Source organism: Cyprinus carpio, chromosome B10 (genome assembly GCF_018340385.1).
Source record: "Cyprinus carpio isolate SPL01 chromosome B10, ASM1834038v1, whole genome shotgun sequence".
NCBI classification, from domain to species: Eukaryota; Metazoa; Chordata; class Actinopteri; order Cypriniformes; family Cyprinidae; genus Cyprinus; species Cyprinus carpio.
In genome coordinates this window covers 1522516-1549154 of record NC_056606.1, presented here as the reverse complement: position 1 = coordinate 1549154, position 26639 = coordinate 1522516, and the positions used below count along the sequence as shown (strand labels likewise).

General features: G+C 38.1%; 1 protein-coding gene across 1 annotated transcript in view; it reads left to right on the top strand.

Annotated features, from left to right (window-relative positions):
* Positions 1-2126: 2126 nt before the first annotated feature.
* fbn2a (fibrillin 2a) overlaps positions 2127-26639 on the top strand; it is a 62299-nt gene continuing 37786 nt past the window's right edge. The window contains exons 1-12 of the mRNA XM_042731958.1: positions 2127-2214; positions 3083-3151; positions 12773-12898; positions 12988-13113; positions 13277-13429; positions 18684-18752; positions 18841-18966; positions 19841-19966; positions 20254-20379; positions 20515-20631; positions 21886-22014; positions 22752-22871. Of these exons, the coding sequence (XP_042587892.1) occupies positions 2127-2214; positions 3083-3151; positions 12773-12898; positions 12988-13113; positions 13277-13429; positions 18684-18752; positions 18841-18966; positions 19841-19966; positions 20254-20379; positions 20515-20631; positions 21886-22014; positions 22752-22871 (1375 nt within the window). The remainder of the gene's footprint in view (positions 2215-3082; positions 3152-12772; positions 12899-12987; positions 13114-13276; positions 13430-18683; positions 18753-18840; positions 18967-19840; positions 19967-20253; positions 20380-20514; positions 20632-21885; positions 22015-22751; positions 22872-26639) is intronic.

Genomic DNA, 26639 nt, shown 5'->3' with positions numbered 1-26639 from the left:
TTTGTAGATTGTTGAATATGTATTTTAATGTGCAGATGTGGTGAGTGCAGTGACAGGACTCATGTCTGCAGCACTGCAGCACTGATGCTGAGTGTGTGAACACAGCAGGTTCGTACCACTGTAGATGTTCAGACGGCTTTACTGGAGACGGATTCACCTGCTCAGGTCTGTCATTCAATCTTCTGTCTGTCTATCTCTCTGCTGAGTCTGTCCATCCACACCAACATGGTTCCATCATACACCATGCAAAACATACAAACCATCATTCACTGGCATCTGGATGTCGTGTAGATATGGATGAGTGTGCTGAAGATGTGGATCTGTGTGAAAATGGGCAGTGTCTCAATGTTCCTGGCAGCTATCGATGTGAATGTGAGATGGGCTTCACACACACACTCCAAACAGCAAAACCTGTCAAGGTGCGCACACAAGGTGCGCACACACACACACACACACACAGACTGCAGCAGTCTAATCTAACAGTAACTCAGCAGCATGTCACAGAGCAAAGGAGCTGTCAAAGTTACTGATCTTTGTCATCATTTTATGGACAGAAAAGGGATAACTTAGAAATAAAAATGTTGTCATCATTTATCGTTCCCGACGTCACATAAAAAGGATCAAATATACAATTGTTTTTTTTTTGTTTTGTTTTTTATTGCCAGGTTATTTATTTAAGAAGTAAATTATTTATTACAAAAATACAACACCATATCTAGGGATTAAAATAAAAGAAAATTATCATTATTGATTCATTATTGATTATAATGAGTTCTATTTGCTTTTGACGTGATGCTCACATTCTGCGAAGACAGGTGTCAGCCTTTAGGCGACTGATATGATGCAATGATGTAAAACTATTCGTTCATGGATGTGTTCAACTTGAATTGGTGCAATTTCAACACAAATTAAAAAGTTAAACACAAGTTAAACACAAATGTGTTAAAAAAAAAAAAAAAAAAAAAAAAAACAGGCAAAAATAAATATAAATGGAAACTCCACTGTACTTGCAATTTAACACTAACAAACAAACAAAAAAGTATGTTTTCTTGCCTGTGTGAGTGGACTTTGAATCACAGTATTTCACAAAGAGAGTTTTGGTATCACATCTCATAATAAAAAAAATAAACCATTTCTGCATTTGTGATTGGAGAAACTCTCAAAACTCGCATTTGAATCATCAGTGGCAAATTCTTTAAATATGAAGACATACTTACAGGCTGTGAGTCAGAAGCGTCAGACTGTCCTTGCAAAGTTGGAATTGCCCCTTTTAATAGAAACAGCCTTTGTGCCACAGACGCATTGTAGGCTACTCTCTGTGGTTCAGAAGAATTTCCTCCATAAAATCCGCTGCACACATCTGAATAATTGGGTTGAACTGTTCTGGAACAGTGTTGTAAATGCAACTTAAGCACTGATTTCTAGTTGTGTCATCTTTTGGAAGGCCAAACAAAATAGTTTCACTTTCGCAACGAAACACACAGCGTCTCCACGACATGGCGGTAGCAACAACAATACTACAGCGAGAATAAAAGATATGCCTTCTTTTTTTTGCGTGAACATTTGGGTGGCATTATACAAATCTTCTCACACAGTGACGTAGACGTGGGGGTGTGTTTAAATGAGGAGTTTAAGGAGGGCATGGACGAGTCATAACTTTTATAAAGAATATCTCTTTGGGTTTGAGTCTTTAGTTTTTGCAACTTTAGGGATCTTATCTATGCACAGCTTGTAAACAATCCAAAGAGAAAGGAAAAACTGTTCATCATATGACCCCTTTAACACGCTCACAAAAAAACATACGACTGTGGTGTACCTATTGCTGTTCAGAAAGATTATAAGTTATATTTTCTGTGTATTCATGTGCATATGTTGCAGATATAGACGAGTGCACCTTCCAGAACATCTGTCTATTTGGCACATGTCAGAATATTCCAGGAATGTTTCGCTGTATTTGTGATGAGGCTATGAGTTGGACAGGACTGGTGGAAACTGCACAGGTAAACATGCTGTTACTCTAAAGTAATAATAGATCAACAGCAGTTCTTCACTTCACACTCTGACTGATTACTGTGTTGTTGTGATGTCAGACGTGAACGAGTGTCTTGATCTTGTCAGCTGTGTTAATGGTAACTGTGAGAACACAGCCGGCTCGTACCAGTGTAACTGTCCCCACTGACTTTGAGCTCAACCCCACTGGAATCGGCTGCATTGGTAAGATTAATATTTATTAAGATTATTTAATATAACTCTACCCAATGCCATCACAATGATAGTGCTGTAGCATAGTTGTGCATCAAGAGATGTAATGTATTTATTGTAAATCCTGCAGATGAAGTGTTCTGTGGTCATCCATAAAGAGTTCTCATGCAGTCGGTTGGTCTTTTTTCTTTTTTCATGCGAAAGACACACGAGTAGGGAGCTGTTTCTTTGGGGTGGCGTGGCGTTGGTGTGGTGGGATGTAGTGTTGAGTTGGGATTTGGTTTGGGTTGTTTATTTTGCTGCTGTTCTCTGGGACAAGCATGGGGTAACCCATGTGACCTTTGCCCTACACTCAACACCTGTAAGGAACTCTACAACAATCTTCAATATACTACAATACATCAAAACACTAGTAATTTGGTTAAACAGTAGAACAATATGTCAGTACTTTCATACTACATGGGGATTTCAGTACTACTACACATCAACATTAAAAAGACAAACACATTCTGAGTATCTAGGCACTTCCCTGTAAGAATATTGCATGCAGGAGATTATTTTGATCTATAATACTGTAATAACACTATAACAATACCTCAGTAAATCAATGCTATAATACTATATTACATCAATACTTAGTATAATAGTATAGTATAATACTGCAATATTTCAATAAAGGCGGTTTTATATATTTTTTTTTTTTTTTTTTTTTTTTTTTAGTAATTCTTTTTTTGGTTTTTTAGGCCACTTTCAGTATAATTTAATATCTTTTTGTGACAAATAACATTAAAAATATTCCTTCATATTGGCTTGGCATATTGAAAAATATTGATAAATATGAATGTGGTAGTTGACTGATGAGAATATCATGTATCTCTAGCGGAGTATAACACACTGTGTCCTGGAGGAGAGGGTTTCAAACCCAACCCCATCACCATCATCCTGGAAGGTAATCAGGCATCACAGCTGAACATACTGTCAATAACTGTACAGTAAAGTCAGACCAAGTTAACTTTTATTTATATAGTGCTCTGTACAGTACAGATTGTTTCAAAGCAGCTTTACATGGATAAACAAGTAATTACACTGAAGTAATGATTCAGTGATGCAAACAGAAGTCAGTTCTGCTTTAAAGCAGCTCATTCACTATTCAGTTGAAATCAGTACATTGTTGATTCAGTTTGGTTCAATATGAAAGTTCATTGATTATGGAAAGAGTTTTTTTATAAACAACTCCTAAGAAGAAGAACAAAGAAACCTGCTACTTTCTACATTAGGCACTGCTCCTTCCTCAGCACCTCTCCTCTGTAGCCATCTGCTAAACACAATGGGCAAATTTCACATCTATTAGCAAATTTCTGCAATGTTTGTTGCAAAATGTTGCACCACGAGTGTGGTCTGTGTGGATGGGCTCAGTTAGCTCGTTGCTTGCCAGTGCCGCACCCCTGCTGAGGCACCTCTCACAGAGACAGATTGTTTTTATTGCAAGAACATGGGCTCTTTTGGGGGATCAGAAGATGATGCTGCTGATGACTCCATGTCATTGACAGTCTCTGATGCAGAGGATTCGTCATGCTCCATTGAAAACCCTGGCTCCTTTCTGTCTTGGGAATCCAGTGGTGTATAGGCCAGTGTGGATAGCAAACTCAGTTGCATCCTCAGAAAAGCAGCTGAATAGCTGTTTGGATGAATGGTCCTACTTAATTTGATTTTATATTAGCACATATTTTTTTATAATCCTACTGCTCAAAATACCTAGAATTTTCCCAAAATGACCACTACAGTCGTGGCCAAAAGTTTTGAGAATTACATAAATATTGGAAATTGGAAAAGTTGCTGCTTAAGTTTTTGTAATAGCAATTTGCATATACTAGCTAAATTAAGAGTTTTCTGAGAGGATTCTTAGAATCTTTATGAATACGGGTGAAAATTAACTTAATCCCCAAAAAAAACTTTCCACTGCATTTCATTGCTGTCATAAAGGACCTGCTGAGATCATTTCAGTAATCATCTTGTTAACTCAGGTGAGAATGTTGACGAGCACAAGGCTGAAGATCATTATGTCAGGCTGATTGGGTTAGAATGGCAGACTTGACATGTTAAAATGAGGGTGATGCTTGAAATCATTGTTCTTCCATTGTTAACCATGGTGACCTGCAAAGAAACGCGTGCAGCCATCATTGCGTTGCATAAAAATGGCTTCACAGGCAAGGATATTGTGGCTACTAAGATTGCACCTAAATCAACAATTTATAGGTTCATCAAGAACTTCAAGGAAAGAGGTTCAATTCTTGTAAAGAAGGCTTCAGGGCGTCCAAGAAAGTCCAGCAAGCGCCAGGATCGTCTCCTAAAGAGGATTCAGCTGCGGGATCGGAGTGCCACCAGTGCAGAGCTTGCTCAGGAATGGCAGCAGGCAGGTGTGAGCGCATCTGCACGCACAGTGAGGCGAAGACTTTTGGAAGATGGCCTGGTGTCAAGAAGGGCAGCAAAGAAGCCACTTCTCTCCAAAAAAAACATCAGGCACAGATTGATCTTCTGCAGAAAGTATAGTGAATGGACTGCTGAGGACTGGGGCAAAGTTATATTCTCTGATGAAGCCCCTTTCCGATTGTTTGGGGCATCTGGAAAAAAGGCTTGTCCGGAGAAGAAAAGGTGAGCACTACCATCAGTCCTGTGTCATGCCAACAGTAAAGCATCCTGACACCATTCATGTGTGGGGCTGCTTCTCATCCAAGGGAGTGGGCTCACTCACAATTCTGCCCAAAAACACAGCCATGAATAAAGAATGGTACCAAAACACCCTCCAACAGCAACTTCTTCCAACAACCCAACACAACAGTTGGTGATGAACAATGCATTTTCCAGCACGATGGAGCACCGTGCCATAAGGCAAAAGTGATAACTAAGTGGCTCGGGGACCAGAATGTTGAAATTTTGGGTCCATGGCCTGGAAACTCACCAGATCTTAATCCCATTGAGAACTTGTGGTCAATCCTCAAGAGGCGGGTGGACAACACAAAAACACACTAATTCTGACAAAACTCCAAGAAGTTATTATGACAGAATGGGTTGCTATCAGTCAGGATTTGGCCCAGAACTTGATTGAGAGCATGCCCCAGTCGAATTGCAGAGGTCCTGAAAAAGAAGGGCCAACACTGCAAATACTGACTCTTTGCATAAATGTCATGTAATTGTCGATAAAAAGCCTTGTGAAAACGTATGAAGTGCTTGTAATTATATGTCAGTACATCACAGAAACAACTGAAACAAAGATCTAAAAGCAGTTTATCAGCAAACTTTTTGAAAACTAATATTTATGTAATTCTCAAAACTTTTGGCCACGACTGTATATGTAGTCAATATATACAGGTGTATCTCAATAAATTAGAATGTCGTGGAAAAGTTCATTTATTTCAGTAATTCAACTCAAATTGTGAAACTCGTGTATTAAATTCAATGCCACCAGTATCACGACTCAGAGACAGGATGCAATAGCAAGGCGGTTTTAATGACAAGATATAATATGGTCAGACAACACACAACAAGACAGCAAGTCACAGGTGGAGTGGACGATCCCAAGCTCAGATGGTGAGTGGCGCAGGGACCTCGGTGGACAACGATGATCCTCCGCGGTGTTCCAGTGCTGTGTCTCCCGGTGAAGCGCGCGTGATTTCCGGTGCAGGGAACAAGAAGACTCGCGAAGAAACGTGTGGGGGAATCCACAATCCAAGACGCCAGGGGAACAGAACGGAACCACAGGGAACAAACCCCACAACGATCTGACAACATGAGAGACACCAGTTACTGCACTTAAATACACACACACAACGAGACGCAGTGTGGTGCTGTTAATCAGGCATGATCAGAGACCACGCCCACAGCCACACCAACCTGCACACTAAACAAGCCGAGAGAGAGACAGCGAATTCATGAACCGTGACACACAGACTGAAGTAGTTTAAGTCTTTGTTTCTTTTAATTGTGATGATTTTGGCTCACATTTAACAAAAACCCACCAATCTCAACAAATTAGTTGGTTAAATGACCATGGTGTTGGTGTGCTTGACTGGCCAGCAAACTCACCAGACCTGAAGCCCATAGAGAATCTATGAGGTATTGTCAAGAGGAACATGAGTAACAAGAGACCAAAAATTGCAGATGAGTTGAAGGCCACTGTCAAAGAAACCTGGGCTTTCATACCACCTCAGCAGTGCCACAAACTGATCACCTCCATGCCACGCCGAATTGAGGTAGTAATTAAAGCAAAAGGATCCCCTACCAAGTATTGAGTACATGTACATTTATTTTATTTATTTATTTAATTAGTTTATTTGTCAGGGACGATGTACAAAATACATTAATCTTACGAAAAGATGCCAGAGTTAGCAAATGCTAATTTCCATCTGCAGTTCCTGGGCAGGTGCACACAATATTAAAACATTACATTACAAATAACTGTCAGTAGCACTAACAAATACATGCAATATTAATTAAACAATGATCATTTAAAACTAATTAGATGTTTTAATGAAAAGCTAATCAAAAAAACCATCACAACCTAAAATATATACAACATAGTCAAAACATTTACTTCAATATTACATTTGTAAACTTTAAGTGTGCAAATGCTGACACAGCTGGTTATTGAGGATGTATTTCTTTAAGTTTCGAGAGAAATTATTCAGATCTACAGACGGTTTGAGTGTGGTCTCGTTGGCCTGAGACCAACAGGACAAACAGTAGGTGATGTGTGGAGAGAGATCATGGCATTAAAATACATGAAAGATGCTTCATTTGTCAAACTTTTCCTAATGTGTCTAAAGACAGAGATATTATATTTAATAGAGTTGCACATTATTTTAATATGTTTTTTCAAAACTTAGAGTTTGGTCCAAATGGACACCTAGATATTTTTTATCTCTGTCACGATGTTTATTTTTTTTGTCCATTAACATAAATGTTAGGCATATCTTTAACTTTATTGGACTAAGCTAAATACATTCCAATAGTTTTTTTTCAATATTTATAGTTAAGCAAGAAGATTTAAGCCAATTACTTATTTTGTCCATGGCTAAGGACAATTTATTGGCTACTTGCTCCATATCCCTCCCGTGTACGTAGATGACGGCATCATCTGCGTACATGATGATGTCTACGCCCTTGCACACAGCCGGAAGATCATTGATGTAAATACTGAACAACAAGGGTCCCAGAATTGATCCTTGCGGGACCCCGGTGTTGCCGGGCTTCAGAGAGAACAATACATTTTTTACCCTCACACATTGCATCCAATTTGAGAGATATGATTGTATCCAATGCAATGTCTCCATGCACAGATTATACTTAGAGAGCTTAGACAGAAGGACACGGTGGTTTAACATGTCGAAGGCTTTTTGCAAGTCCAGAAACACGGCACCCACCGTTCCCGCTCTGTCCAAGTCGGCCTTTATGTTTTCTATCAGATAGCAGCAGGCTGCATCGGTGGAATTGGTTGCGTCTAAAACCGAACTGCATGGAGTGCAACAAATTATTACAATCTAAGTGATCGGTTAGCTGCTCTATGATGGCTTTCTCAAGAATTTTAGATGCTATAGGCAATATACTATTTATATATTTAATTTTTGCTTCCAGATTTATAAATTGGGGTTATAACTGCTGTTTTAAAGACACTTGGGAAGATACTCTCATCAATAGATTTATTCACAATATGTGTAATAGCTGGTGTTAAAATCTCCCTATGTTTTTTAAAGAGAGAGCTATCAAGTCCCCAGAAATCTTAAGCTTTTGAGTTAGATAAGGATTGTATTATTTTATCTGTTTTAGAATAATCAATTTGTTTAAAACACAGAATCTCATGATCATAAATGGAGGGCTGAGGTAAATGAACCTACTTTCCAGAAGGCCAACAATTGACTAAAAAGATTTTTTTATTGGTCTTATGAAGTATTCTAATTTGTTGAGATTGTGAATTGGTGGGTTTTTGTTAAATGTGAGCCAAAATAATCACAATTAAAAGAACCAAAGACTTAAACTACTCCAGTCTGTGTGCATTGAATTTATTTAATACACGAGTTTCACAATTTGAGTTGAATTACTGACATAAATGAACTTTTCCACGACATTCTAATTTATTGAGATGCACCTGTATTTTTAATACACGAGTTTCACAAGATTGACAAGAGTGATGTAATGTTCACTGTGAAGCTTACACTGTACCTGAGAGAAAACTGATTTGTGACCCTGGACCACGAAACCAGTTATAAGGGTCAATTTCTCCAAATTGAGATTTATACATCATCCGAAAGCTGAATAAATAAGCTTTCTATTGATGTATGGTTTGTTAGGAAAGGATGATATTTGTCTGAGATACAACTATTTGAATATCTGTAATCTGAGGGTGCAAAAAAATCTAAATATTGAGAAAATCATCTTTAAAGTTGTTCAAATGTGGTTGTTATTAGTGATTATTACTAATCAAAAATTAAGTTTTGATATATTTACGGTAGGAAATTTACAAAATATCGTCATGGAACATGATCTTTACTTTACTTTAATTTTTGGCATAAAAGAAAAATTTATAATTTTGACCCATAAAATGTATTTTTGGCTTCTGCTACAAATAAACCCCAAGCAACTTAAGACTGGTTTTGTGCTCCAGGCTCACATTTGACCATCAGATTTTCACCAGTAAAAAAAAACAAAAAAAAAATTGTTGTAAAAATTAATTTTAAAAATAGAATTTGTTGTTTTGAAGAACATCACAGTTGTATATGACATGAGAATAAGGCCTGAAGTTAGGAATAACATTTTAAGGAAAATATAATTATATTTTCATAATGATTTTTGCCTTCTCAAACCTTGTTTGTGGTGTAAAAACACTCCTGACCAAATGCCCCCAGAGGACATCACTTCACACTTTGATAATTACTGTAGTTAACATGTTCTGAACATCACATGCTTTCTTTTTCCCTTAGATGTAATCTTTCTAGGTGGTTGAATAATAATATTTCGGACTTTTATATCTAAAAATTACCTCAACTTGGCACCAGCAAGCTTGTTAGCTAGACAGTTAGCTAACAATATTTACTTATTTTTAGTATGGTTATGAATAAACATTCATATGTCTACTTAACTATACTGTTGATAAGCCCAATTTGACGTCTGTTTTTATATTGTTTAATGCGTAGCATTTTAATAAAACTGTTAATGTTATGGCAGTGGGGAATTTGTACGTGCATGAGTTATTTTATTTAATCTGTGTTCTCTAAGAGGCACTTATGCTGATGTCTCTGCATTCAAGCATTTCAGTGGGCTTAAATAGATCACCCTTTACAGCAGATTTAGTTCACAAACAACTGACAGTTTTGACCTAAATATATAGCAGCATCAGTCGCGAGATCAGACACAAGATCTCCCGGTTGTGAATTCAGTTCACTAGAGACTCGCACTAAACGGTTCATTTGAAAACAGTGAATTGTCGACTCGAGAACAGCTGCAATCGGATCATTCTAATTCGTGAAAGAATCATTTGGTGCAATTTTGAGAACCGATTTAAAAGGTTCATTGAAAAGAATAATTTCGTTCTTGAATCAGACACCGCTTCTGCGTGTCGGAGCACGTGATATATTATAAGGAGTAACGATACGTTTTCATGAAATGTAGTGAAGTAAAAAGTACGATCTTATGCTTTGGAATGTAGTGAATTAAAAGTAAAAGTTAATCAGGATAAAACTACTCCAGTAAAGTACAGAAAAATGTACTTAAGTACAGTAATGAAGTAAAGCTACTCCGTTACTGTCCACCTCTGGTTCTAGCCAGATCGAAGCACAAACTCCATGCTCACAGTTCACTGCTACTCAGCCACCAGTGGCCTGTAGCACAAAGCCGGTTTCAGTTTTTACCCAGGTAAGTTCACGTTTAGTTTGAGCAAACTCTTGAGTTTTTGGGCTCAAGGAGGTGGGTTGGTTTTGAGCGGGTTTAATCACCATGGTAACTTATGCTTCACAACTACCCTGCTCTGGAGCAGGTTTTATTCTGGGTTAGAGATTGCAAACCCAAACTGGACCAATCAGCTGTTAAGCTGTGATGCAATTAAGCCACTCCCCCAATCTCTCGCTCTAAATTAAAGCAGTTAAGAGTAGAAGTATTTTAGAGACAAAATTGCCATTTGTTGCTAATTATTTATTATATTAATATCAAATTATATAACATTTAAAAAAAAATTATTATATGCGCAGACAATTCATATTAATATTGCATTTGAATTAATTTAAATATATACATTGCCTTTAAATAAGTTTCGATTTATAAAGCTTTTAAAATGACTAAACAATAGCCTATATATTTTATTTTGAGGACTTTGTAAAAGTATATAAATTATTAAATTCAGATGATTCTTTTACCTAGTCAGATATTTTCTTTCTGCTGCCTTCTCAAACGTTTGCTGCAGCAGCAGTTTATTCCTGCCTTGTAAATGCATTTAAATGAATTATATTTTTAATAACGACATCTATTAATTTTTACAATTGAATTCAATGATGAACTGCCTTTAACTGTCATTTTGCATTACTAACACACTGTTTTTCTAATTAATGTTGTTCAGTTGCTTTGACACAATCTGTTTTGTATAAAGCGCTATATAAATAAAGGTGACTTGACTTGACTTGACAGAGAGAAGTGAACTGCACCGACTCAAAATCAAATCAAACTGACGCTCTCCATGTTCCATGTGATTGGCTGTGTTCTGCACATATCACACTTTCAGGTGTTAATCACAAACTCTGGATCAACCCTGAGTTGACAGAGAACATTTATATTGAGCTTTGTGAGCTCACTGAACCTGATCTAAACCACGTAGGATTTGTTTGGTTTTGTCAACTCTTAACCTACTCTGAAAGTGAGAGTTTGTTTATCTTGCTTCATGCTACAGGCCACTGGAGCACCTTGGGCTCAGAATCAACTTAGCCAAGAGCTCACTTTCTCCCAGTAGGCGAGTCACTTTTCTGGGGACAGTTGTCAACTCAATCTAGATGCGAGCCTGGCTCGCACCGAATGATGGCAGCCACCTTCTCTGTAATTTTGTTGGACTTGCTTTATATGCAGCCCCTTCAATATCACAGAATCACACTCTCACAACTGGCCAGTCTGTAGGCAAAAATGACCTAGTTGTTAAGTTTTGGAGATTCAGTTTCTCAATATTTCATCCAGTTCCTTCTCTTTAAAGATCAGGATACATTACGCCAGTGTTTGATGGGAGGGGAGTTGAAGCTGGGCATAGGTTCTTTACAGAAAACTTGTCTGGTTCCCATGGTCTTTGCTCTGCACATGACTGTTGTTGTGATGAGGTCTTCACAGAGAATTGGTCTCTAAGGATAAAATAGTTGTCCTGGTCTCCACTGACATTTAGCTGTTGTGGTCATCTCTAGGTGCTGATCCACCATCTGGTCTGGACTGGTAACCTTTGAGTAAGAATGATGCAGACAGATTAAATATTAGCACTGATGCCATTTCCCTTACAATGAAAAAAAGTACATAGGATGTTATGGAAATTGTACCTGGTTCTGGCTAACCTAATTAATGTAGTTTAACAATCCTTTAATGTTTTTAATTATTGAAATGTGATAGCGTGTTTTGTGTAAACTAGGTTAAAATGATGAGTCTTAAACAGATAGAGTGTGTCTGTCTCCTGAACGATGCTAGGTAGATTGTTCCAGAGTTTGGGTGTTAAACTAACTCCTCACAGCTTTAAAACAAAGAACTCTTACAGGAGATGTTCCCAGCTAAAGAAAAAAGGTGGTCAACTTTTCCAAAATGTTGATGTCAATCAATTTAAAAACTTGGGAGTCCATATTTTCACTTTCATAAGAGTCATAATTTCCTCACTTTCTTACTGCAATGTGTGTGTGAATGTGTAAGTGTGTGTGTTTATGTGTTAGATTAGTTTACATGTTTTAGAAATATCCAATAAAATCTTGTTTATTTTTAAAGAAAAATATTGTGTGTTTTATGTTTACAAGTTACTGTCTTAAACTGTCAGGCTTATTACTGTGCTGATAAATAGTGTTTCACCGTAATTTCAATATTAATTTATTAATAAGTAGCGGAGTTTATAGTTACGGCTGATTGCTGGATGATTTGATCAGCTGTAAGACATTGATTCTGTCAAAATTCCCTATAAATATAATTAATTCCCTTTGAGATAAATTGACCTGTTTCCCTTACTCCAATAGAGTTCAGAATGTCTATAAATGCACCTCTCTCATTATCTCTGACCGATAATTAAGACTTTATCTGCAGCCAGCACTAACTACTAAGATAGAAATTCAGCAATTTTTTTGCTAAAGTCTGTATGTTGCCTTGGTGGTCTGTAGACAGTACAAATATCAAGGACGAATTATCATTTACACTTGTACTAGCTATTGTTATGTAAAGCCCCATTACTTCAAAAGAATTATACTTGAAACCAGACCGCTGCGGAATACTGTAAATATTATAAAGAAAAACTTTAAACTTTAAAAGCAAAAATATAAGAGTATTGAAAACTCAGAATGGTTTTTGTCGTTGGTGTCAGATATTGATGAATGTCAGGAGCTGCCGGGTCTGTGTCAGGGGGGAAACTGCATCAATACATTCGGAAGTTTCCAGTGTGACTGTCCAGCTGGATACTACCTCAACATGGACAGCCGCATGTGTGAGGGTGAGACAAGTGTGTCCACAGTCAGAAATACTTCTGTCAGTGGTTTGAGCTTCAGGAAGGTGAGTTTGACTGTAAGGTGTGTCTTTCAGATATTGATGAGTGTGTGCTCAGTTCAGGCGTGTGTGGTCCAGGCACCTGTTACAACACACTGGGAAGCTACACATGTGTCTGCCCAAAGGACTACATGCCAGTGAGCGGAGGACACGGCTGCATGGGTGTGTGAGGCATGCTCTGCTGCAACTGATGCACACAGTACAGTTAATTAAGTGTTTAATAGTCTGAACAATAATAATAGCCTTTAATTGCTTTATTTGTGACTGTCTATTTTTTGAAGAATGCAAACTATTAAAATTGTAGGATTGTGTGTTGTTGTTTTAGATATGAGGAAAAGTCTGTGTTATCGGAACTACAGTGGCAGTACCTGTGAGCAGCAGCTCAACTTCAACACCACACAGAGATTGTGCTGCTGTGCTTACAATGTGGGCAAAGCCTGGAACAAACCATGTCAGGCCTGTCCGAGCCCTGGCACAGGTGAACACACACATTTACTTACTATAACTGTAGTGTTATTAAAGCACACAAACCCTACTCTTCAAAGAATATTATTACAATTTATGAAACACTTTTATTTCTTGACATCCCTGAATGTCATACAGAGAGTTTTACTTTCATATCAGTCAGTAGCTGATGCTAGAGAACGTCTCGGGTTACTTGACTGTAAACCCTGTTCCCTGAAAAAGTGGGAACGAGATGCTGCGTATCAAACACTAATGAGAACATTCTTTGTTCGACCGGTTGTGAAGCATGTGTGCCAAACACCCCAAGAATTGGCTTAAATAATCTCGGTAGGTTACGTAACAGATTACACGCACCTGGAGGTTATAAATAGACGTGACGCAGAAACATCCTCAGGTTAACCGACTGAGGTCTATGGGGTTTTGGGGGCCTGGAGAAGTTCTGACATGCCCTGACTTTTGTGCTTTTTTCAGTTGCTTCTAAACATATACATGGCTAAAGTCTGAAAACACTGTTTTCAGTACAAACTGGGCTACAATAATATGTAAATAGCATGTATGTACATGATTTTGTTTTTGAGAAAACAACGTTTATGCGTGGTTAGTGAAAAACTAAAATTTTGAAGTCACTGAAATAAGGTCATAAAACAAATACACAACATTTGTTCACGAGACTGTCAAACCTGGAGCTTGTAGCCTAGAATTTTTGCTTCAAAATGATGTGAAAATCATCTTGTTTACTCACTCACAGAAAACAATAGATTGATTTACATTTTTCTAAGACACTTTTTGTTTGTAAAGGGCATATGCGAGTAGGCGTCAACTGTCATGAATATTTGTGTGATTCACGCCTGAGAAGACAGAGGCCCGCATAATGAGCTGCATAATGACCCTCTCAGCCAGGTGTATGACCGAGAGGGAAGAGTTACAAGAAAGAATGTGAGGACAAAAATAGATGTATATAGTTTTATTATTTTTGTAGCTGACTTACCAAAGCTTATTTAGAATATATCCTTTAATTTATCTAAATTATCATAATTTGAGATTCACTTGCAAGTGCAGTTAAACGGTTCATTAGGATCAATCAAAGCTGACTTCCAAAGCTGAATTTTTTATCATCATTACTCCAGTCACACGATCCTTCAGAAATCATTCTTATTATCTAATATTCTGATTTTCTAAAAAAAAAACAAAACCAAAACATTTATTGTTATTATTATTATTATTAATGTTGAAAAGAGTTGAGAATATTTTTTTCTTTTTTTTATTGATAAATTGAAAGAACAGCATTGTTTGTAACATAGTTGAGAATATTTTCGTTTTTCTTTATCATCACGTGTGTGCTAAATAAAACTTTTAATTTCTATATATACTGACTCCAAGCTTTTGGATGGTATAGTGTATATTGTTACACTTGGAGTAAGACTGGAGTAATGATGCTGAAAATTTAGCTTTGATCACAGGAATAAATTAAATTGTAAAATATATTCAAATAGAAAGCAGTTATTTTAAATAGTAAAAAATATTGAACAATATTACTGCTTTAGCAAACTGGTTTTGACTGGTATTGTCGATGGCCGCAGGTCCCAGCGCCACAGCACAAGATGGCCGTTAATGTTGAAATATATAAATGAACATCACATAATCCCGGAGGCCGTTGTCAGCCCGGGTATATTGTTTATGAGCTCTTAAATATACTAAATGATAAACTACGTCCTTTCATCACAGGCCATCCAGAGTCATTATTGTGATGGTCAGGTCCTGATACTCCAGTAGTACAGTAGAACATTTAGATGATGTACGCCAATGAAACTGTCATAATGTTTCACCTGATTATACATTTAGTCAGGAATTATAGTTTGGAAAAAGTTTAACTAGTAAAATGTGTACACGTTATGTGAAACCTAATACAAGTATATACATAAAAAAAAGTACTTACTCATGTTTATGATCTCTGCTGGATAAAGCGCTTAATTCTTTTTTCTGAGGAAATCCAAAACTCAAATCCTGAGGTAATCCTTAGCGCATCTTCTTGGGGTGAATTATGTCTTATTCCTCTCAGCGCCAAGCATCCTGCCTCAACAGTCAGTAAAATAAAAAAAAACTTGAACAGTCTCGCTGCTTTGTTTTCTGTATGGGTGTTTACAAGCTGATTCACGAGCTTCACGTGGAACATTAAAATATCATACCTGTCCGCGTTCAGCGCATGGGCGCGGTCGCATTAGATATAATGAATGGGAGAGATGTGTAATGAAAGACGGACTGATTATCGCGTTGTTTTCATATGGATTACTTTATCAAAAGAATATTTGTTTTTTGGTAGCACTTTTTTTAAAAGACATGTCAAGCTTTCTATAGATATATCTCTCATGTCTGTTCGTTGAGTATTCACTGAGTTATAGTTCATTTTAATGATGCGCATTTTCTAAATGAAGATCAGCGCAGACCAAGGCTGCAGACAGCGCACCTTGTTTGTTTTCACTGAGTTCTATACGCGTATATTTTATAAATGCACAAAGATTTGTTGTTATTATGTGTGGATACAAATAAAAGTAGACACTTTGATTATTTGATTGTTTTGTTGTCATCTGTACGATCAAAACTGAAAGTGTAATTTAAGTTCTTTTCGGGGTTATCAGGAGAAGATGCTTCATAACGCGTATACGCGGGGATTGACTCCCGAGGGTTAAACCTTTGTCTGAAAGGATGTCTGGGTATGCCTACAGTACGGCATTGAGACGCAGCATCTCGTTCCTACTTTTTCAGGGAACAGAGTTACATTCAAGTAACCCGAGACATTCCATAACAAAAGCTACTCGATGCTGCGTATCAAACGCTAATGGGAACGAGAATACCAACACCACCTGGAAGTGTCTGGACCCCCAAGGTTGTGTAGTGTGTGCTCATAAACATCGAAGAGGTCTCAGACATGACTCTGGGATGTTGACTCAAAGACATGCGGAGTAGCATGGACATCCATTACGACAACTTTGGACGTAAATCTGAAGAGCACATACCAGAGGGCAGAAGGCTTCAAGAATGACTGGATGTATGGTTGAGAATGGAACTTTTGGAAGATAATTAGAGTAAGGATGCAAAATAGCTTTGATCAGCCCAGGGGCAAAGTCTAGGCAGGACGGCAAGACTGACAGAGCCTGCAAATCCCTAATCCCTCTTCAGAGAAGTAATAGCCATTAGAAAAAACATCTTTAGGGTCAGAAACCTGGCAGGTGCTGACTCTAGTGGTTCGAAAGGAGTGTCAACCAGACCCTCAAGCACTATAGCTAAGTCCCACAAAGGGACTGTTGCTCTAGTGGACGACCTCAACCGCTTGGCTCCATGAATGAAGCGGACGACTAAAGGGTGCTTTCCCACAGAAACCCCATCAATCCGAGCATGGCAAGCCAAAATGGCAGCCACATAGACTCTGAGAGTACCAAGACATGTGCCTGAGGACAATTTCCCTGAGGAAACTGGGTCTACATGGTGTGCCATACACAAATTTTCGAAAATGTGCCATTTAAAGGCATAACTTCTTCTAGTGGAGGGAGCCCTAGCACTTAGAATAGTCTCTATTACATTGGCTGGAAGGCCAGCATCTCTTAGTTGGTCCCCCTCAGGAGCCAGACTTGAAGGTTCCAGAGCTCGGGCCGGGGATGAAATACTGTCCCCTTTGCCTGAGACAGAAGATCTTTCTTGAACGGAATTTGCCCACAGTGAGCCATCGAGGAGGGATATTAGATCTGAGAACCATACTCTTTTCGGCCAACGGGGTGCTATCAGTAAGAGGCGAGACCCCTGTCGAAAGACCATGGCCAGGACTCCCGGGAGCAGAGCAATCGGAGGAAAGGCATAAAGATGTATTCTGGGCCAGACATGGGCCATCGCATCCAGACCAAGGGGAGCTGGATGAGTCAGAGAGAAGTAGAGGGGACATTGTGCCGTTTCCTGTGAAGGAAGAGGTCCACCTCTGCTTAGTAAAATCATTCTCCGATTTGACTGACTACTTCGGGGTGGAGTTTCCATTTCCTGTGTGTCACAGCTTGTCTGGACAGCAAGTCTGCTCCCACATTCATATGCCCAGAAATGTAAATGTCCTTGAGGGACAGGAACTTGTCCTGTGCCCAAAGCAAAACCTACTGCGCTAGCCTGTTCAGGTGGCACGAACGCAGTCTGCCCTTGAAAATTTATGTAAGAGACTACCATAGTGTTGTCCACCCGCAGTAGGACATGGTAGCCTGTTAACTGGTGGAGGAAGTATTTCAGGGCCAGAAATACAGCCTTCATTTCGAGGCAATTGATGTGCCATTCGAGAAGATGACCTCTCCAGATCCCTTGGGCTGGATGGCCATCCAAGACCGCATCCCAACCCGTGAGGGAAGCATCTGTCGTTAGCATCTTGCAACGACAACACGGACCTAGAGTGGAACCCAAAGTCAGAAAGCGGGGCGGAGCCGTCCCACACGCCTCGGCCAGATCGACATGCGACCCCCACGATCTTAACGAGGGAGAGGTGGCTGGCTCGCCCCCTTTGAAAAATGTGAGCTGCGCGTGAAGCACTTTGATGGATAATAAATCACAGTGCTAGCATTCTTTCTCGAGCCCGAGGGCAGCATGCTCTAACCCCCAAAAACTCGAAGCAGAATCTATGAGGATCATCCTCCAAGATGAGCCTCTGACATGGAGGCACGCATCTCTTATTTGATTCTGCCATTTTTTTAAGTGCTTGACTTTATTTTTCCTTTTTAATATTTAATTGCAATGCAGGGTTTTTTTTTTTCTATCTATTTATTTTCTTGCTTCTCTCTCTCTCACACACACACACAATATGGTCCTTGAAGACAAAGAAAACAGAGGATGTTACTGCATTATGTCTATTTATAACCTCCAGGTGCATGTAATCCGTTACATCACCTACCGAGGTTATTTAAGCCAATTCTTGGCGTGTTTGACACATGTGCTTCACAACCAGTTGAACAAAGAATGTTCTCATTAGCATTTGATACGCAGCATTGAGAGTAGCTTTTGATAGGGAACTGCGAGATGATGACCTCTCACTCAAACCCTTCGAGGTGCAGGATTAAAGTCCAAGATTAGCCTCTGCTAATGTATTGTTGCGATGCTATTCAAGCTCCCATAGCATCAGTCGTGTTCCCTTAATTATGGAAATGGGGTTAAATAAATGATCATTGTCAGATTGAGATTCTGGGGACAGTTGTGTTTCAGAACTAATAGCTGAGCCCAAACGCAAATGTTCTCTCTGTTTTTAGGGGACTATAGAAGTCTTTGTGGCAGCATGATCGGATTCAGGATTGACACTGAAACTGGAAAGCCGAAAGGTAAAGACAAATTTCGCAGTCAGAGAATTTTTAACAGCAATGGTAGTTTTTTTTTTTACTCCATGTACTTTGATCTGATCTTTTTTAGATATTGATGAATGTCATGAAATCCCAGGCATCTGTGCTCATGGCGTGTGTATAAACCACGTGGGCAGTTTCCACTGCGAGTGTCCCACAGGCTTCAGTTACAGTGACCTGCAGCTCATCTGTGAAGGTCTGATGGCTGTCTTCTCTGTAAGGGGCTGTCCATGTAACATAAACTGAATTCTAAACAATAGAAAGCTGTCATTCTTGTTTTGTTACAATTTTTTTTTTATTGTTTTATGGGTAATTATGTGTGTTTGTTGTTGAATGACAACCTTCGCTGTTGGGAAAGAATGACTTGATTTAAGACACTTAAAATAAACACTTTGTTTTGGTAGTTCAAGTGCATTTTAGATGTGAAATTTACTGCTGTGCCAAGATTAAAGACCTAAATATAGAAAAATGTGTCCTAGTAATTGTAAAAGTTGTAAACAAAAAAATGCATGTTGTGTAAATGTTCTTTTTGTCAGTGTTCAGTTGTGAAGCATGTGTAGAAAACACTAAGGATGTGGCTTAAATAACCTTTGACAGTGGTGTCATCAGAACGCATGCTTGTGAAAGTCTATAATAGTCTATAAATTGGATGTAACCTCCCATTTTTGGAGGAAACCAGTAAATACTGTAGTAGCCCAACTTTTTGTCTGGGAGGGGAACATGTCCTATGACCCGTCTGTCCAGTAGAGCTTGCAATTCCTGTGTCATAAAATGTGCCTGTTCCAGTTTCACAGTAGTAGAGACCACATTGTTGAAAACCTGAGGACGATAGCCTTTTTCTACAGTCCTTACGACCCAAGGAGATGCATTTGGCAGTATCTTCCACACTGGCAGTTTCTCTGAAAGGGGCACTAGTTTTGACACTGGGGGATTTTAAATGTTTGGTGTCCTGGAACATGGCAGGAAATTACCAAACGTGTCTGTACGCAGATGTCTAGCTCAAACTTGTGCATGTGCATGGTTAGTGAATGAGACCCACTGTGTTTATTTGCTGTGTGTTTGTGTGTCAGACATTGATGAATGTAGCAGTAGAGAGCCTGTGTGTCAGAGAAACGCAGACTGCTTCAACCGGCCGGGCAGCTATCAGTGTGAATGTTCTGAGGGGTATATACTCACACCTGATGGAGCCTGCGCTGGTGAGTGACGGCAGACACTGCCACTATCCTGTGCATCTGTATAACATCAGTTCTTCTCATTAACACATATGCACAAAACCCAAGCAGTGGAAAATATTTCCAAAAGCTACATATTTTAAATGTTGTAAATCGCTAAGAGCATTGTGATATCTGTGAGTAAAAGCGTGCTCTCATAGTTCCTAAACATCTCCAATCAATCATAATTGTCTTATCAAAGAATTGTGGTTCAACAAGTTCTGAAACCTAGTGATTAGAGTCAGACATAACGATCTCTGTCTGACTTTCAGACCGTAACGAGTGTGTGGAGACGCCCAGCGTGTGTCTTCATGGTGACTGTGTGGACTTTCCAGGAGGATACGAGTGTGTGTGTCACACCGGCTTTACAGTGACAGCAAACCACAGGATGTGTGTAGGTAAGAGCTCCTCAGATCTACTCCATTGTGTCCAACAGGCCACTGGATATAGACTTTGTTCAAACCACATGTGGTTCACATCAGAGATGCTGTTTCACTCAGTGCAGTTGTGAAAGGTGTTTTTATCTTCTGTAGATGTTAATGAGTGTTCACACCAGCAGTGTGGGAATGGCACATGTGCAAACTCTGTTGGCTCGTTTAACTGTATCTGTCATCAAGGATTTGAGCTCGCCAGTAATAACTACTGTACAGGTAAAGGTGTTATTCCCTTTTACATGTTTTTGTTTTTATTTTTAAATCATGTATTATAATGTAGATTTGTACAGATTTATCTTGTTTGGTAACACATTTTACAATAAGGTCTTATTAGTTAAGTAAGGGATAATGCACATCCAGCAGAATAAACCCAGACAGGAATCAGGACATGAAGCGATAACAACCGGCTAGATGTGCATTACCCCACTTATTGCATGACTGCTTTCCACATAAGTAAATAATTAGACATGAAATATCGATTCAAATTACTGTATTTTCCGGACTATAAGTCACACTTTTTTCATAGTTTGGCTGGTCCTGCGACTTATAGTCAGGTGCGACTTATTTATCAAAATTAATTTGACATGAACCAAGAGAAATTAACCAAGAGCAAAGATTACCGTCTACAGCCGCGAGAGGGCGCTCTATGCTGCTTAGTGCTCCTGTAGCCTACCCCTGAAAACATTAACTGAAAACAACTGAAAACTGTTAACTGAAATATTAACTTTAAGACAACTGAGAAAGACTGAATGCAAACAAAATGCCCCCAAAAAGAAAATCCTATTCTGCAGATTTCAAACTGCAGGTAGTAAAATATGCAGCTGATGTTTTCAGGGGTAGGCTACAGGAGCACTGAGCAGCATATAGCGCCCTCTCGCGGCTGTAGACGGTAATGTTTTCTCTTGGTTCTTGGTTCTAAATAAATGCGACTTATATATGTTTTTTCCTCGTCATGACGTATTTTTGGACTGATGCGACTTATACTTAGGTGCGACTTATAGTCCGAAAAATACAGTATATGAGAAATGTTTAAATGCAAAGCTTCCACAAAGAAAAAACATTCCTAGCCAAGACGAAGTTCAGGTATGATGGCCATTTAAGGCGTAATGTTCAGTATCACTAATTACACAGCTTTTCATCTCATAAATAAAGATAATATTTGAGAAGAAAGTGTTTTTTTTTAATTGTACCTGTTTATTATCTTAAATCCATTACAGTGTACAAAACAAGCATCCTGACAACAACACAACACTTTTAACAACATTTCCACAGGCTGAAGTCTTTTTTCATAGTGTCACAAATCAGACATCTTCAAATATATACTTACCCATTCTTTCTTATGTTAGTTTTTTTGTTATCATTTCTCTAGAAATGACTTATTTACCTACACTGCATGAAAGATTTATGAAATATGATCAGGTAGTAGTTGAAGAATCCTCTGAATGTCTTCTGTTGGCATGCCGTCTCTAGATATTGACGAGTGTGCAGTTTTTCACTCTCAGCTCTGCAGGAACGGCCGCTGTGTTAATAATGTCGGCTCCTTCCAGTGCCTCTGTACAGAGGGCTATGAGCCCACACTTGACGGAAAGAGCTGCATAGGTAAACTATTATTTACTTTATACTCAAGCGTTGTTCACTGCTTTGACTGAAGTATCCATCTGAGACTGCAGTAGGGTTGCAGAGTAAAGTTTTGCTTTTTACATTATAACACAAACACAACTTATCACAGCATTTTTTTTATGTGATATTTATTTTGTTTACTTATAGTGATCCACAGTTCATATTTTTTTCCAGTTGTCTTGTAAGTGTAAAAACAAAACATTCACATTTAAAGTGAGTAACTCACTCACTGATGTGCATTAATCAACTTTTACTAACTGCAATCGCAACTGCATTGTGTGACACAACAGGATTTCATAGCTGGTACAGTGCACATTTCTGTAAATTGCACAGAGGACACCACTATTCATGTGCGGACCAAAAACCCTAGGTCAGGTGTGTTGCACACACAGGTTATTTAACATGATTCAGTGTCCCTCTTTTCCAACTTCATGTGTGGATGTTAATTTTATATCAAATGCTCACGATTCAGAATAGCTCCAGGGAGTCACTTTAGTAATCCAGGAGAAACACTTCCAACATTAACATAGACACAAACAAGTCCGGACAATGGAACTAAGGAAACTCAGAGCATAAATAGACAGGGAGAGTAATCAGGGAGAACAGAAACAGGTTTGAGGGACTGTAATTGTACAGTAATATTTTATTCTTGGATTTGTAGACGGTAGTCCTGTGATAATATCATAACTGTCTGCCTTGTCTTTTGATAAATGCAGATGTTAATGAGTGTATATTGAATCTTGGGATATGCGCTCCTGGAACGTGTGTGAATCTGGATGGTTCTTTCAGATGTGTCTGTCCTGATGGGTATATTGTCCACAATCTGCACTGCGTAGGTAAGAGCACCGCTTCAAATGCCTCCCAAGAGAATACAGTTTACAGCAGAAGTGAGTTCACCTGTGCAATGTCACTAAAATATCAAACAGTTCAAAATTGTATCACCTCTCAATAATTGCATTATTTAAAAATATTATATTGAAAGTAAATGCCCCAAAGTAGAAACAAAAGTGAATACACCAGTGATCACTGCCATACAAAAACCTGTGATCGGTGAAGCAAAAATATTCAAAACATCATAACTTTTTAAGTTTTGTGCCTTTTGGCTGTCTGCATAGACAGGAATCAGTGAGCAACTAAAATGAGTGTTAATACAGTACTGCAGCAGTAATCAGGAGGTAAAGAATGAGCCAAAGTATCACTAATCAGAGTTGTAGTGGCTGTCCTGCGCTACTTGAGCAATTATCTAAAAAGGAGTATGTCGCCTGATTTCAATCCAGTAAAACATACAAGATTTGAATCTCAGTAATGAAAGCTGTACTGACTTTTTGTTAAATTAAGTTCCAGTAACACTTTAGTATAGAGGATGATTCTAGTTGCTTATTAGCATGACTATTATTAACATATTGGTTGTTTATTAGTGCTCATAAAGCACATATTCTGCATGACCATATTCTACATCCCTAATCCTACCCAATACCTAAACGTAACAACTACCTTACTAACTATTAATAAGCAGCAAATTAGAAGTTTATTAAGGCAAAAGTCATAATTAATGGTTTGTTCATAGCAAGAACTGGGGTCTCATTTATAAAACTCTAACCCCTAAGATTTCATCCTAAAAGTGTACGTAGGCACAAAAGCTAGATTTTGCGTACACACAAAAGTTTTCAGATTTATAACCATAAACCTGCACCAGAACCTGCACAAAAATCCCTTCATAAATCCCAGTCGGGTAGATTGTGGGTACGTTAGGGATGGTAAGATTCACCGATTTGCATCGGTGCATCGGCATAAAAGCTTACGATGCGATGCATCGATTTAAATAAGCGTGCATTGGATACAGTTGGCATTTGTATCGCGATGCATCGTTTCTAACATATCTGCATCGGTAAAAAACGATTTATTTATACAGAGTTATTAGCAGATGCGCTATTCTTTTAAAGCGACCAATATTTTGTTATGTAACTTTTAGATTGATTTCTCCTTTCTGAACTGTTGCGAAAGTGCGTTCTCTCATCACCACTGCAGCTGCTACGTGATTATGACGTATCACAACAACACTATGGAGACCGAGAGGTGTCCTCCTGAGAGTTACCACCTAGAATGGATTAACATGGCAGACTCTGAACTCTTTCTTCCACCAAGTCATTTTAAATCCAGTGTTTGGAAACACTTTGGGATTTATAAGCGAGATGGAAATCTTGACAAAATCCATGCAATTTGTAAAATATGTCGCGCCGCTATAAAATATACAGGCAGTACGACTAATTTAATAACACACTTGAAGTGCCGACACAATGTGAGTGCAGCAGAGACTCCCTCCCCTTCGGAATCAGCTGTTGCTAATCTGGTTTACAGCAGTCTGTGACTGCCAATACTAGTTTTTCTTCTATATATATATTTACATTTTTGTTTACCTGTTTGTGAAAGGTTTTTATTTGTATTATGTTAAAAAAACAGTACCTGCTTTCTGCTCACTGAGTTAGCCTGCTGAAATCACATTAGCCTGCTGGCAAGTTACAGAACATTTCTTTATTGTTTATCCCTGAGCAGCATTCTTAAATTGTTTCACCTGTTAAATGTGTGAGCTGTTAAAAGTAACTAGAGACAAGACAGGAAGAGAATGTCTGTTTTTATTTAAACTTTTGGTTTTGTAAAAAAAAAAACTAATCTTCTGTTTGTGAGAGCCATGTGTAAAAAGTCAGATGGCACTTAAGATACTTTAAGATAAGATTTCTTAATAAAAGTTAAATATCTACATATTGAATTGCACAGCATATTATTTTTCTCCATTGCATCATATTACAATGAATCACATTTTGTTGAATCGAATCGAAATCATATCGCACCGCATCGTAATAGCAATGAATCTTATCGCATCGCATCGCATCGGTAGCTGCCTATATGTATCTTTAATGTATCGCATCGTTGGCTATGCATCGAGATGCGTATCGCATCAGCCTCAGTTATGGAGATGCACATCCCTAGCGTACGTGCATCTCCATCTCGTCTCCTCCCTAAAATAACCATATATGGAGCTTACAACGCCTAGTTTTACGCTGCATAACATCATCTGCATATCATTTCCATGCATATTCCCATGCACGTGACACCATGTTTAACACTGAGACATTAAGGAAATATGAGATGGGGACTATAATGCGATTTGTGCCATACACATACATTTGTTTTATAATAAATATATGAAAATATCCATAAAAACAAAATGGTTTAAAGTTGTTCTCAGATATATTTTAGAATAGAGTGATCTCGTTCTTTTTACACTGGCTAAATAGTATTTCAATCGTTTTAAACAATTCAAATCAAATTAAATGTATGCAGTTTTGCTGATGAACATCTTTTAGCTATTTTTAGTGGAAACAGATAGGCCCATATTTACTGCAGTGTAAATACAATTGTCTGATTCGGCTCGTCACTGACAAAGTATTTTAAAAAGAAAACGTTCAAATCTTACCGTTTTCTCCTAGTTATATCCTTCAAATATAGTGGTATTTTTCATTATGTTGTGGAGATGCCTTCACACGATATCAACACCTCCGTACAGCTGTGGTTGTAAGCTATTATCATTGGTCCTATACCGGACAATGGAGCGTTCGACCACTGAATCAAGCAGTGTCCAACATAATATCGAAGTAAGTGCGCATCATTGATCATTGTTCTCGCTAAAATATTTCTCATAACGTGATCTGTAGTTTAGTTTAAAGATTAATTATTGTGAACCTATAGCACTCCTTGCTGTCATTAAAACATAGCATAGGCTACCACAGGAAAATAATTTAGCCTATTGTTATTAAAATTATGTAATTATGTTTTTTGTAAAATTATGTAATTTTTGCGTTTATCTCCATTAAGTGGAGTATTTAATGTAAATCTGTAAATCGACATAAAACAGAGTTTAAAATTGCTGTTTACTTAATTACTTTTCCCACTTCAGGAAAACGTGTTCCTACACATGGTCTAGAATGTTCGTACGGTGTGTACATATTTACGCCAAGTTCATTTTTTTATAAATCATGATATGTGCAAGGAAAATTGCGTACGCATGTTTCTATGCCCATTTTGTGCATACACAACGTTTATAAATGAGACCCCTGGACCTTAAAATAAAGTGTGACCAACGTTCCTCTTGTGAGGTCTGAATTTCTAATATAATAAATCTAAACTGTTTTATAGGCACATATACTCTACTGTTCAGTTTAGAAGTATTCTGTGTATATACAGTATAGTTTTCTGTGAGGTGATACTATTTTGAATCATTAGAAGTAATATTGAACAAGGATGAACTCATTTATGTTGTATGATGTATGTGAATCTGTTTTATTCTACTATTCATTATGGTTTATAGTAGTATAGCTGTCATTAGTTTACAAAATAAGAATAAGTGTGTTGTGAACATGAATATGAATAAACTGTAAAGGAATACCTTACCTAAAAAGGGAAAATCTGATTTTATTTGTTTTGTGGATTTTTTTGTTTATATGTTTATTTTATGAATATTATTATTCTTTTTTTTAATCTGTTAAGTTCCAAATTGAAAAAGGATCACACTAAAATATATATATTTAAAAAAGTGGTCTGTATGT